At 38.5% G+C, this 15,344-nt stretch overlaps 1 protein-coding gene across 1 annotated transcript in view; it reads right to left on the bottom strand.

The window, feature by feature from the left end:
- Positions 1-1,617: 1,617 nt before the first annotated feature.
- SPAG16 (sperm associated antigen 16) overlaps positions 1,618-15,344 on the bottom strand; it is a 947,700-nt gene continuing 933,973 nt past the window's right edge. The window contains exon 16 of the mRNA XM_090041227.1: positions 1,618-1,943. Within this exon, the coding sequence (XP_089897353.1) occupies positions 1,768-1,943 (176 nt within the window). The 3' untranslated portion in view covers positions 1,618-1,767. The remainder of the gene's footprint in view (positions 1,944-15,344) is intronic.

Here is a 15,344-nt window from a genome sequence, read left to right as displayed (position 1 = left end):
TAAAACCAAGTTCTATAAGGAGTAAAAATAAGTCAGTTATACGTTGTTATAGCCTGTGGTCATCTCAGATGTTCCTTGGCAACTTCAGAGACTCAGTTTAATGAACAGAACGGAAACTGAGCAGAATTCAGATCTACACTACAGAAAAATTTCAACAAGTAAACAAACCCTACACAGCTCGGAATTACTTTACAACTGAACTTTTTATAATTTCTCATTAAAAGAGATGCTGGATAGTGTCTTACTCTGAGTAAAGGTCTCCCCTCCCCTCCACCCACCCCAGTGAATTATGCATACTTACCAAATCAGGCTCAGGGTGAAAGCTGGAGGGGGTCACAGGCCAACATGGACTAAAAGGTTAGAAATATATCAGTAAAAGCTGTTCCTCTTCATTACATTTTCAGTGATGAATCATGAACAATCCTTTTTCCTCCACCTCCCATTTGAAAACACAGGAAAACGGCAGCCCGGCAGCCAAGACATGAGAAATAAGCTTTAAGCCAGTGTTCAGAATTCAAAGCAAGCAGCAACAAGGAGGTCCAGAGGCAAGGCTGCCTTGTAACAATCCAGATCCAAACAGCACAATCATCGTGTCCAAGTTATTCTTTTTTTTTTTTTTTTTGGTTCAGGTCTTTGGATGCAATTTCCCTTCCCCAAACACAACTGATCCTTTCCACTCAGTGCTTGCAACAGCAAGCCGGCTGGTTATTTTGCTATGCTGTCGATACTAGAAATGGCAAGAGCATGCTGGAGCTCAAAGCCAGCCCAGGTTGAAATGCAGTCAACACCATCACGGTACGTTGCTTCGACAACCTCTCCCAACCCACGGGGGTATTTCTGATCTCAAGCACGGGAGTAACTTTCCCTTGCGTTCAGCACCGGGGACAGCGGTAGCCCGACAGGCGCTGCCTCGGAGCTCATTCTGCCGGCAGCCGGGATTCCTTCAGCACCACGGTCAGCGCCCCAGCCCGGCATCATGCATCACAGGGCGGCACACTCGCCTCCTCGCAGTCCGCTCTTGGGCAAAGAAACTAAGAGCCCTCCAGAGCTTCTCTTGGGATCACTTATTTCCTTGGATACCATCCTAAAAAGGAAAGCGATTTCTAACCATACCTAAACATATTTTACATGCATCGGACCACATCCTCCCTCCCTCCCTCCCCCCAGCCCATTTTAATTCTTAAGAGAATGTACTCCAGATCAGACTGCAGAGCTAAGTTCCAGGAAGTGCCAGTATTTAGATTTAAGCTCTCTGCAGTTACTGAATGATGAGGCAAAAGATTACTGTCATGGCATCTCTCACAAACTCTTGTTCATTCTTGCCCTGGCGGCATGCAAACCGTTTGCTGCATAAAAAATCCCATGTTGTTGCATTATTAAAACTTCACTTCTTCCCATGGGCTGGATTTGATGAAGAGAGAATTAAAAAAAAAGTAGCTGAGCTCTTGTGTCTCTTGTTCTGTTACATTAAAAATCAATCTCCTTGCAATTCATCTAGTCTGTCATTAGGCGTCATTGTAAAGCTATTTCTCTAGAAACAACCAAATGAAAAATTCTTGATGTTAAAAAAAAACACACTATCAATACAAAGGCAGAGAAATCTGGGATTTTATTTGGATAAAATAGACAATTATAATAATTTTGTGCAATTATGCCTACCGCAAACATTAACTGTGAAGACACTTAACAAAGTTGTTGCTGTCATGCCATCAAATCATTTCCATAAAGCTTTGAAACCAAGAGCTTGTTAAAACAGGATTCTAGTTCTCAGGTCCAGAGTCGAACAGTGCCATCAGCACCTCCAGAAAGCAGGTGCTCTGCTTTGTGATCAAAAACAACACACTGCACATCATCTTCATGACCCATCAGGCTGGAAAGTTGCCCTGATTTGAGTTCCAGAACCTTAACAGTTCCATCATTGCTTGCAAGGGCTATAACATGACCTGAAATCCAAAACAAAGTTATCAGAGTTTGAGGAGGCCAAATAAGAGACCAATGTTTGCAGTTTCAGGTCTAATGGTATGCACAGCCACTTAGTGAACCCATATTTTGCATACTACTGTGCCTGAAATAATCTATTGGAAAGTCAGATAGATCAATAATAATGAGATTAGATTCCTGTGTGATTAAGTGAACCTGAGGATCGCAAGGTGTCAGTCACAGGGAATTCAGCTATTCTATTTTTATTGTGATACAATTACAATATTTTTGATACAATTACAATATTTTGCGTAATGTAGTATCAGAATATGAGGGCCATATTCTGATACTACATTACGCAAAATATTAGTAGTTAGATAATTTTACTGAAATCAGTAGGGCAACTCAGGGTATAAGATGCTCTGTTTTGTAAGTATATCATAATCAAGCCTGTCATTAATAGTAATTCTCTTATGTATCAATATAAAAAAAAGATGCATCCCATGAGAAATTAGCTGTCTAAATCCCACTGACCTTCAGGGAGAAAAGGTTACATAATTTCCTCAGCCTCTGTAAAATACTTTCCTAATTTAAAAGATAGTATAGACATAGATTTAGAAGTAATTTTAAGAGTCTAAAGCTTATTTATGAAACAATAAATGTATTATTTATATAAATAATATTATTCATGAAACAATCTGCCTCCATATACTGTCAACATGCATTTTTAAATGTATTATATTTCTATTTAAATAAAAAGATGGATAACAGCTGGTAAGTAGTACATTTGAATCACCCCTTGTTTTCCCAACCACCAGATGAGAGAGTCTTTCTGTTTAAAAATTAACTGTAATAATCATGAGTTTCACGTACCAAAAAAAAAAAAATCAATAAATTCATTTCAAGGCAAATGTGGTGCTCTCAACACAGTGTTTATTGTATTTCAAGTCATGATCTTGGTCAAACACCTTTTGCTATTACAAGCAAGTTACATAGACCCTCAGAATGATTATGGCCTATTTTTATTTTATTTTTTTTTCCTGAAAGCAGGGACATAATCACACGCAGAAGTTAAATTAATGCCAACATTTACAAAGTTGTTATGGTTCAGAAGCAGTAATTTTTTAAAAGGAAAATTAGGGAAAACAGGCTATGTTTTGGCACCTTCACTCACGTAACTTACTCTACAAGTAGTCCACAGGGACTTAAAACCCAGTACAAGCATGCATGGAAGAATATGGACCAAAGGAAAATGTTACAGGGTGATGTGAAAAACCACGGGGTCTTTTATGTGACAAGCTAAGAAAAATACTGTTCCTGCCTTCAAACCACATTATGACAATGGTGATTTTTGTTCTGCTCATATGATAGAATGACTTTATTTGACAGCATGTGAGGTAAACACAAGGTATTTTCTCCATTTATTAAGGAATCATTTCGGCTGTCTTGAAAACACACTGAGAGCATTTAACCACAGGTTATATTTAGAGTGTCCATGGATATTTGTACAGGAGAGGGAAGTATAGGAGTAAAGCTAACTATGATAAATATGCCCTATTTGCAAACCTTTATAACTACCAGGCTTCTTCATCTAGAACAAAGCCTGACACAGCAAAGATCTGGAGGATGGATTAGGGTGTCCAAAGCAGCAGATGCGAATATTTATTATAAACTCTCTTCTAGCAAGACTTTGCTGACAGAAGCATTACATATGGATTTTACTTGGAGGATTTTACTCCACAGGCAAGTGCTGGCATGACTTCCCCAAGAGCCAAATGAATGACATTTTGCTTAGTGTCCTGACACTGCAGCAACTGGGTAGGGCTTTATTGTCACTTGCCTCTTTTAAAAAGAGTAACAAATGTACATATTAAAATAATAGCATGAGAGGGGGAGAGGGACAGAAAAAGAGAGGACTTGGTCAATGGGGTTAACTTTGAGAAAGTAAAATCAATGCAAATTGACATCAGAGACAATGTACTTAAATGTTTAATTAAAACTACCATTGGCCTTAAGGGGAGTAGGAACAGGACCTAATGGCACATATGTATAACACTTGGCCACATAATTCAGATGGCTGAAGCAAATTACTCTTTCTGTTATTTAGTTGGCACAATGTTAGAAATTAATTGAATGTCAGTGTTAGAAAATGACAGAAAATGACATTAAAATAAGGAGGTATGATAAAAACTAGCTAGCATGTAGAAAAGTACAAACCAAGGAGCAGGGAATTCAATGCATCTGATATGGTACTCTCTTGGAAATGTGTGGGGCATGTCTGTAAGTGTTTCATAGATTTCATAGATTTCATAGACATTAGGGCTGGAAGGGACCTCGGGAGATCATGTAGTCCAGCCCCCTGCCCAAAGGGCAGGAAGTCAGCTGGGGTCATAGGATCCCAGCAAGATAAGCATCCAATTTACTCTTGAAGGTGTTCAATGTAGGTGCTTGAACCACCTCCGCTGGCAGACTCTTCCAGACCTTGGGGGCTCGGACAGTAAAGAAATTCTTCCTTATGTCCAGCCTGAAACGGTCTTGCAGGAGTTTGTGACCGTTCGACCTCGTCATCCCTTGGGGCGCTCTGGTGAACAAATGTTCCCCCAGATCCTGGTGGTCACCCTTGATAAACTTATAGGTGGCCAACAGATCACCCCTGAGCCTGCGCTTTTCCAGGCTAAAGAGTCCCATGGCTCTCAGCCTGTCATCGTAAGGTCTGTTTTCCTGACCTCTGATCATGCGCGTGGCTCTCCTCTGGACTCTCTCAAGCTTCTCCACATCCTTTTTGAATTGTGGAGCCCAAAACTGGACGCAGTACTCCAGCTGCGGCCTCACCAAGGCCGAGTACGAGGGGAGAATGACGTCCCGGGATTTGCTCGAGAAGCATCTATGGATGCACGCCAGCATTTTGGTCGCTTTACTAGCCGCAGCATCGCATTGGAGGCTCATGTTCATCTTGTGGTCAATGATGACTCTCAGGTCTCTTTCTTCTATAGTGCTAACCAACGTAGCACTGCTGAGCCTATAAGGGTGCTACAGGTTTTTCCTCCCAAGGTGGAGAACCTTGCATTTATTGGTGTTAAACACCATGAGGTTCTCGTCTGCCCATTTGCTGAGCTTGTCCAGGTCAGCCTGGATCACCCGCCTATGTTGGTGTTGGCGGAGAACAATTCTGTTCATTTGTGTTGAGTGCTAGTCAAGTTGTATTGATGCATTACTACTGTAGCTTGAGTATTACTGAGTAATGTATTGATGCATTACTACTGTTGACAATAAACAGGGCAACTTAATTGCACTACGGCAGAAGTGTGGGTAAATGAATGTGAAGGAGACAGGGGATGGGGAAAAGAGGGCACAAAATGACAACACATCATTCTTGTTAGCCTTTATGTCTATGGTAATCTACTTGCTCATCATGACTGGTTCACTATACTATAAATTTACTCCTTCCAAAGGGAATGGGTTTTTTTTTTGTTGTGAAGAGAGAACACATTGCATTTTCTTGCTCTTTCAAAATGTTTTCCAATTAACAACCCAAGCATATACTACTATTTAATTATAAGCAAAGTTTAGTGGGTGCATCTACATATACACTTAACTGTGAAGCAGACTAATTTGCTGCAGTGTAAAGCATAACAGTCTACACATATGACTCTATTACACCACAGTAAACTAATTTTGCTGCTGTGAGATAGTATTGTCGGGGACAGTACTATCTTATGGAAGCAAAAATAACTGCACCTAAATGCACATGTAAATGCTGACTCATGTACATTGCACCTGATCAGCCCAGGCAGCAGGGGGCCAGAACCCTGCCTGCTGCCTAGCCACAGGTCTCCTCACACTGGGGCACTCTCATGCCCCAGCCAGACCTTCCATTGCCTGCCACCTCCCAGAGCCCATTGCCGATGCCCTGGGTCCCCTGTCAACCCAGGGCTGCTCCCCTCTGGATCAAACTGCTGTGGCCCTGGGTGCAGTGCCTGCTTGTGTGGCCTGGACCACAGTAGTCTGAGCATCTGCATGTGCTGTTAAGGTGCTGTGATAAATTCCAGTGCAAACTGTACTGGAGTTTATCAAGTTACCTTAATAACACGTGTTGATACACCCAGTTTTTATAAGGACACTTTTCCAGGTTAACAAAGGCACTTTGTTGTAACATTTAGGGGAGGACAAAAACATAGTACAAAATGTATTTCTACAGATTCCATAAACTGGATCCTCAGCTGGTGTAAGATCTCTATAAGTTCAAAGAAGTCAAGAGTACTACAGTAATTTGTAGCACTTGGAGGAGGGCTGGTCCATGCTAACAAAGCTACATAGTATCAGGATGGAGATCAACATACAATGCCAGGAAAACCTTACAGCTCTCAAATGATTTGTTAGGCATCCTTTGGATACACGCTGCTGCTGACTCATCTCCTGCACTAGAAATGCAGTTTGCTAAGGTGTACTGCTGCTCTTGGCTCATAGCCAGTCCTGAAGCCAGGCCTCCTCCTCAATCAGGAGAAATGACTAAGCAGAATTTCCTGGAAAAGGGGGTCCATCTATAGGAGCAGCTTAGCACCCAGGCAGCTAAATTGCTGCTGACCATTGTTTCAATACAGGTACTAATTATTGTACTCTGTACATTGGGTACCCAATATGGCATGCTGCCTTCTTAGAGATACATGAATTGCAATATTCTGCAGCATTCTGAAAAATGGCTTTATAAACTTGGCTTTTTCTGACTCAGCAGATCTGAAATCTCTGTACATTTGGAAGAAACTTGCTGACTTTTGTGGCACAAATAAGATTTTACTGTGCTGAAACCCTGATAGCTTTGCAAAGCCAACACAGGTAAGAGAGACTGAATTGGGTTATATCCCTTTTCATGCATCCCCAATGGAACTCTCAAGTTCTACACAGTTACATCTGTTATCTTCAATGGGGCCGCATAGGTGTAACAGCTTGGAACTTATTAAGAGTTTTGCTGGTGAAGCACAAACAGGACTGAGGGTAATAAGCACAAACAGGAATGAGAATAATGGGACTGCACAGGTGTCACTGAAGGCATTAATTTGTACTACTAGATCTTTATTACAGGTGAAGATGTACAAGAAGGAGAAGGTCTAGCCTGAGCCAGCAGGAGATGGGAATTCAAAATTACTTGCATATTAGATAAGGACTCACGGGTCCCTGACAGATGTTAATTTAAAGACATGATGGGATCTGAGGCAGGAAGTGCAACTGTGATATCAAGCATCAGTTCCAACTGTACCATACTGCTAGTATAAAGGAAGACTGGTAAGTAGCAAGTTTAGCTCCCTACAGTCCTGTGGCTGGGAGCCCTGATTGGGAGCTATCTAGGGCTCCTGGATCCCAGCTCCCAATCAGAGATCCCAACCATGGGAATGCATCAGCTCTCTGGGGCTCTCAGCCAGGAGAGCACATGGTGTGCTCCCTCAGCTGGGAGGCCTGATTGGGAGCTCCCAGCCTCTAAAGCACACAAGAGTCTTGAAAGACTCCAGTGTGCTCCCTCAGCTGGGAGCACTGACCACATGTTCAATTAAAGGTATAACAGAAACCAGCCACAAAGTTATTTGTGTGTATTACACATATTCTGTGAAATAATTGTGGCTTTTTCCTCATTTTATAGCACCATTAATTGAATGAATGTGTGTCCAAGTCAATACCTCACACTGACAATTTCATATCCATTGTTCAAAACAAGATCACACAAGGTTCTTTCTGACTCCATCTGTAGCAGGCCCCATTAAGAGATGGAGGATGCAGGACTAGGAGGAAACCATCCAATGGCAGAAAGAAGGGAGGAAGTGGCAGTTGGCTCCTAACTGTAGACATCTATATGAGACAATTTGTCATCTTGCACAGGTCCCTAAAACACTATTAGCAAAACAGGTAGTTGGCTCCTCCCTGTCCTTGTTACCATTTTAAACTAGTGTTAAGACTAAAATGATAGTACACTGTAAATGCAAATGCATACATGGTTTTTTTTTTCAGGGATTCAAGCCTACTGGAATAGGATGATAAGTAGGTACCTAATAGGTGAAACAGGATTTGGCTCATAGTGGGCACATCTACACATGCACTTTTTGCACTGTATACTAATTTACTGTGCAGTAAAGCATCACTGTCTACATGTGCATGGCAATTGGGCCAGTACAGACTAATTTACAGTGCTGTTAGATAGTCCAGTCAAACACAGGTTCTATCTGATGGTGGAGTAAATTACTGCGCTTAAATACATGTGTAGACAGTGACATTGGGATTAGTTTATTCCAGTTCAAATTGCACAGATACATTATGCAGCCACATTAATTGCACATGTAGATGCACTCAGTGTGTTGGCAAGTATCTATGCATAATTTCATATTTTCCCTGCATTTGCCTGACTTTCCTCTCAGAAACATGCTGCCCCATTCCACCCAAATGCAAATTAAGGAGAGGAGGATTATAACCACAACAGTCAAATTAGCTACCTCCACAGTGGACATGTCTACATATTCATTAATGCACTTTTACTTATGTGCATTAAATTTAGTACCTCCATTGTGGGGTACTAGAAAAAAGGCACATTAGCCTATTTAAGTGCGCATTAGCAAAAGTGCACTTTTTGTGATGCTTTAATGCACATTAAAATAGGCTAATGGGCATTAAAATGAATGTCAAGACATGCCCATGATCTCCACATTACAATGTCCTATAAGAAAAGAGCTGCAATTGAACTCCAATTTTTATTTAATGCAAGGTACCGTGTCATACTGCCGTTATTAGACTGATCAAGCTCTTCATTTTACATGTTGATTCACTGCAAATGCAACGTTTAGGACAAAAATATACTTGAAAATGATACACAAACCTGAAAAACATTATACTTCTTCCCTTGTTTTTTTATCCACATTGGCCTTTTAGGAAGGTCACATTATATTAAACATATCCTGTACATGAGATAAGAATTGTACCTTTATAATTGATTAATATTTGAAATTATGTTATAGCTATTATTTAATGTGTCAGAGCCACTTATGGGAAAATCAGTATAGCTTTTTGTACAATGATGGAACTAGGATGATTTACACAAGGTGAGACTTGGGCGCTGTAATTTTAGGAATATGCATATGAATATGGAACAAGAAATGCTTTATAGACAGAAAATATAAGGGGATAGATTCTGATTTTTAATACACTGGTGCAAAGGACAAGAAATCCCACTGAATGTTTCGTGTTGAGGTGAAACTAGTATGAGTTCAAAATCGGGGGTATTATATCTACCTAAGTTTGACCCCCCTGTCTATAAAAAGCCGTATACACCTATGCTATTATGTAAATAACAATAATAATAGTAACGCCACTTATGTAAATACAGTATGAAATCCATCTCCTAATTTGAACTGTTAGATAAATTTAAAATAGTGCTGGTATGTCGAAACACTTTAATTTAATTTGTTACTGCATGACAGATTTCTTCAGAACACAAAACTAGACAAGATTAATTTGCTGGGTTGATAAAACCAAATTACCTAGGGTAGAGGGAACAAGACCTGTACTTGTTAAAGGACAAAAAACTGACAATTTATATTCCACAAGATCCTAATAGAAATTACAGCAATGATCACCAGTTTTTTTGTAAAATTAATCCGGAGTGAGAGCTTGCCAAGGCAAGGTTAGCTAATGCTTTACTGGGTTACACATTCAAGTAGCCATAGACCATGCTATTTTTGCAGTGGGGTAGCATAAAAAACAAACTGGTTTGTGACTATGGTTTGTGATCAGTCCTGTGGACCAGAGCCTTTTATTTTTATTGTTAAAGGAACAAGTCATAAACCTAAAGCCTAATATATTACGTAATTGGAAACTCAGCCTTTCTCAGAGAAAACTCCAACAAATGTAATCTAATCCGCTTTCTATGTCCCCAATAAACCCTGCTATTGTTTTAGACTATTATGCTTATGGCTAACCAAAGACAAATGTAAGGTTGGCTGATTGGAATCATAAGGTAATAGTTATGTTGAAGTACCACGTTTTTCTTCAGGCAAATGAGTTTAGAAATTATGTAATTTATTTAATTATTGAATACTCTGAATATTAGCAGCAGGACTCAAACTACAGAATATCTTTACAGTATTTTAGCAGCATAAATTCTAACAAACAATATTTTGTCATGCCATAAATGCCACAAAAAATCAACAACTGAGACATTAATGCTGATGAAGTAGAATATAATTAGCACTGTTTGTTGTCCTTAATTCATTTGTATAGATCCACTGGAGCAATATTAACTAGTTGGCTTAAAACAAAATATGCAAACAAAACCCCATGTAAAATATTAGGGCCTGTTTCTGCAGCTCTTACATCCATAGTCAGTCAAAATGGAAAGTGAGTGATATCATAATTGATAACCAGAGACGATAAATAGAACTTGTGGTATTTTTTTTGTTCAAATAAAGGAGAAACAACATTTTTTTCAACTTAAATATATTTGTTTTGCTTAATCTGTAAACAAAGCATTCTTCAAAGAAACAAAGCCAGTTATATTTTTCATTCAAATTATCTCTTGCATAAACTTTAGCTATTTTGTTTATCATAACTTTATAGGAAGGAAATCTGAGACTATTCTGTGTAGCAGAGATGAAATAACATATCATAGAAAGAAAGAAAAGCTTTGATCAATAAGGAAATGATTTTTATACACATCAGAACCAATTTAAAGCAATTCCCCAGGATCAATATAGATAGACAGAAATGCTTCTCAGCATTTATTACCTGTGGAGGGAATTATTGATTACCCCCATTGATTTTCTCCTATGCATGTAGAGAGGCATCTGTTGTTTCTCCAGAAAGATGCCTCAAACTGAAAAATATCAAGAAACTACTTATATTTTACGTATTTACATTAATGGTTCAACCAGTGTCATTGCTCAAAACTTTGCAACCCCATTCAGGCAAAGGTGAAATGTAATTTAGCTTATTTTTGGTGTATACTTGCTAGTCAATAGAACTTAACTGTAACAGAAGCTGTTTTGAAACTTTACTTGCCAGGGGCAAGTAATCCCTTACTATACAGATTGTACCAAATACGTATTAATTCCCTGCCCCCTTAAGAGGCACTCTTTTTGCTAGGAGAATATGATGCCTCATATACATATGCAGTTAAAGCAGTTGCAACTAATTATATCACTCTTATAGCAGAGTCTAAAGGGCCCAAGCAGGTATTAGGCCCCTATTATGGACAGCCCACAGCAAAAAGACTGTCCCTTCACCCAAAGGGTTTTCAATCTAAGTATAATGCAACAGGTGGATATAGCAATAGCTCACGGAGAACAAAGTAAGAGAGGCATGGTTATGAATGTAGTAGATAGTAATCGCACTGCCTACCTAGCTGTCATGTGTTTGGTAGGCATCACAGCAGAGAGTGAGTTTGGCTTTAAATCTGCAAGGCCAAATTCCTCCCTGGTAAGAATTAGAAGAAATGATTGATGTTGATTTAAGTTAGCTCAGGATCTGACTCACACAGCTTAAATGCAGTAGCTTAAACTACACAGAAACTGGAACTTTTGGGAGACTGGCAAAGATGGAAGGGAAACTATCCAAATGCCCCAGTGCAGGAAAATATTAGTGTTCTTGCCTCAGTAAGGTTAAATAAAATGTTTAACAAGTGTGATTGTAGTGGATGTAGATAACATTCTTCATTTACTGCCAATTGTGTAGAATATTACTTACTAAGCAACTGGTTTTCACTGCATGATAGATGTTTTATATTTTCTTCATTCTAAAAACAGTTTTCAACAAATTCAAGTAATTATTTCTCATCTTCCAAATGTAAACTCTGCTTTGCTTAGGAATGCACTTCTTTGACACTATTATAATACATAACTTGTCACGTGAATAAATCCTTTCAAGCATGCTTCTCTTTCCCAGCTACAATGTATTTTCTCCCCATCCCTTCCTTCACTGTGTTTGCTTAGGTTTTTTCTTTTTTAATAGGAAAGGACATAGAAGAAAATTACTGAGCAAGTTTTAATTCACTTGCAGTCATTTACAAAATAGTCAGAGCAATCCGGTCCAAAATGCAAGTTGGAAAAGAAAAAAAGGCTCTGACAATTTGATGAGAAGGGGAACAGTTTTTGATGCATCAAAACTGACAGAAAATCTAGTTTCTGTTAAGAAATCATTGATTTTTCCCCCCCCCTCAAACGTACCTAAATAGAAGAGGTTAGAAATCTGGTAATGTGCATTAAGAAATATTACCTCTATATCAATAAGCCCTATACTCCTGAACCATCTTACTCGTGTGAACAGTTCTATTAAAGTTAATGTGGTTACTCATATGTTTAAGTGTTCACTTTGCAAATTGAGAAGCTTTATTGTGATGATAAGTTGTTGTAGAGGCTGCCTCATAAGGACAGACCCACTTTTATTGTATTCTTTAACAAAATTGAAATAACTGGATCTTTTAAAGAGGGGCAGGGGGCTAGCTTATATGTTAAAAGGAAGCAGGTCATACCGGATTTACTAGAACTAAATATTCAAGGAAGACAACCGTAACAGGAATTAAAGCCAGGGAAAAAAAAAGGCCAGTAAGCAAATAGCTCAACAGAAATGTAAGAATACACAGGAGGATTTCAATGAAACTCAAAATGATGCACACTGTCAAGTCAATGGGTCTTTAGGACAGTGTAATGCTGCTGAATCAGAGTGGGTGGTATTATTTGGCATCAACTGGTTTTCTTTCTGTCTCTTGGGATGGAGGTTTGTTTGTAATAAAAATGAGCTTATTTCAGGATACGTCCACAAAAATTTCCTTTAGAGAAGTGGAGTGTTGAGTAACATGCAGTTAATTCTCTTGCTATCAAAAAAAATTGACCTAAATGAAGAAGCATTCTTCCTAAAGCCTGAGGAGTTTGCAGAAAAAATGGCAAATCCCTTTTTGATCAAAAATATCACTACAAAATTATTCTAAGTAAAGAAAGAATTATTGAATAGGAGTAAATCTTTTATACAAAGGGATTTAAAACCTTTTATAAGGTTGTGGACAATTAGTGTAAAGCTATTTTTTAGCTGAATTTTAACGAGGTTAAATTAAATTTTCTTTGGCCTTTGCCTGGCATTTAGGTCTTTCAAGCTTTGGTTTTAGGTTAGAGAAGTGGAGAAAGTGAAAATGTTGGAACTTGGCATTTGAAGTATAATTTCTTCAGTGGAAGATGAGGAGATACATATTCATCAATGATTATTCAAAACTAGATCTAAAATAAGAGTTCATGGGTCAGTTTCTATAGAAAAATCTATTCAGGCATGGCAATATTTCATTAATATTTCTGTTCTCCTGAAAGAAAAACACCTTAGTACATATAATAGGAATACCTTAATATAAATACCTTCAGCTTCTACAACAACATGTGTGAGAGTTGATCTGATCCCCAAAACTGAGTTTACTACAATGTAAGAATAGGTACATGACACACCAGATTCCTTGATGTTAACTCGGATTGGAATTTTCCCTGTTAGGAAATTAGGGTCAATTAGGATCTATCGATGAGCGCGTGCTCTGTCTGTAGCACTGATATTGTCTTTCAGGTGCAGCCTTCTGGCAGTGAATGTGAACAGAAAGGGTCCCATCCTGAAGAAGGGACCTAAGGGAATTAGGCACCTAATTTTCACTGATTTTACTGAACTCCCTTGAAAAGCCCACCCCGAAATGCTAAACTATTAAGAGTTTGAGGACTATAAAGTCTCTTGATTAAGGTAACTTTGGAGATTGAACTATTTAGTAGCTATTTCACTGGACAAGATATGGATCACCTCCAAACTAAATAGTTTTTAGTTTGCTGGGAGGGATTAACCCATATCAGTATTATAAACTGAATGGACTGTGTGAAGCATTTCACATAAATTATTTCTATTTGTGAAAGCTGAATCAATCGGTTTCCCTTCTGACTTTTCAAAGGCTGTTGTGATAGATATCAATTTATCTATCCCTCTAAAGTTTTGGGGTTTGGTCACAGGATAAGTAATCTAATTTTTGGAACCTGATCTCAGTATGGTGGTAACGTGAGAGACTGCTAGGTTTTGTTCAAGGCACCTAAAACCCGCTACTGATATGAGATGCTTTGGCCTGGTTATCATCATACGTCCTTGCACAGAACTGGGGATTCTAGTTAGTGTGCTTTTCAAATTTGGGGCTAGCTGAGTTTCTGCACATACTGTCAGAATGACTAACAACTTCCCTGAACATTTGGAGTGAAACGCTTTTTTGACTAGAAACGTCAGGTAGGAGTGTCAGAAACAGATACATTTTCCTTTAAATTTGGGTCTTTTACCTCTGTGTGAGATCCATGGAGTTTTCCCCTAAGCACTAAATGGGTCCAATGACTTTGAAAAAGACAAAGCATATTTGTTTGAGTATTGGTAATATTAAATGGGGAACATATCCACTGATGCTGAGTCTGTGAGGAGCAGTAGGTAGCTGTATCAGAATAACAACATGATCAACAGTTTGTTGTCTGAGGAACTTCAGAGGTGACGTTAATAACATTGCTGCAGTAGTGCTCATGCTACCTAGGGCAAGGCAATGACAGAAAAATGTCAAATGTTAAAATGCTGTATTAGTGAGAAATGACTAAGGAAAAGAGTAAAGATCAGAATAATCTGCTGATCTTCAAAAATGAATAAATGACCATAACATTTCTTATGTAAGTTCCTGAAATGAAATTCCACTCACAGGGAAACTTTCCAGACTACTTTCCACTTGATTACAAATGCTCCATAGATTAGTTAGGGTTCAAGCTGAAGCATCACTTTGAAGATCATTTTTAGTCTTCTATTAAAACTGCATGTAGGAACTTCTGAATTACATTAACACTGTCGTGTGTACAATACTTTCTGCAAAACATATCAGCTGATTCCTTGACATTTTAAAAAACCTTTCTACACATTGATGTTAAATAAGTTAATTGGAAACCATACCCCACTCCATTCGCTTTCCTTTTCTCATTGTTTTGGGAAACCTAGAATAATGCAAGTTGCATCAAAACATGTGTTCCAAATTAAACTTTACACTAGATTTCAGCAGAGCTAGGATTTCTGCATATAAATTTTGATGCAAAACTATGCCTCTGCTATTGGAAGTCAAGAGAAGGTCCAACAGAAAGTTCCAGGTGTTAACATTATTTCAGCTGCCAGAGTCCTCTAGATTTTGTTATTGGTCTAGCAAAAAGAGTAAGTGTGCTCTGAGTTCAAAATAAAGTCAATTCACAACACAGTATTTTTGCTTTATTTTATGAACAACAAAGACAGCCAGACTTCCACTTATTCTGAAACTTAGCTCTTACTAATGAAAATAAATTAAAAAGCATTTACAGAATATAAGATGGCAGTTTATTAATGTTCTACCTTTTTATTAATATTCTACCTTTTGACTCTTTTTATGG

This window comes from Crocodylus siamensis, chromosome 4 (assembly GCF_052110815.1).
Source record: "Crocodylus siamensis isolate JL-2025a chromosome 4, ASM5211081v1, whole genome shotgun sequence".
Lineage (NCBI taxonomy): Eukaryota > Metazoa > Chordata > Crocodylia > Crocodylidae > Crocodylus > Crocodylus siamensis.
Note: the sequence above shows the minus strand (reverse complement) of the source record. Positions and strands in the feature narration are given on the sequence as shown.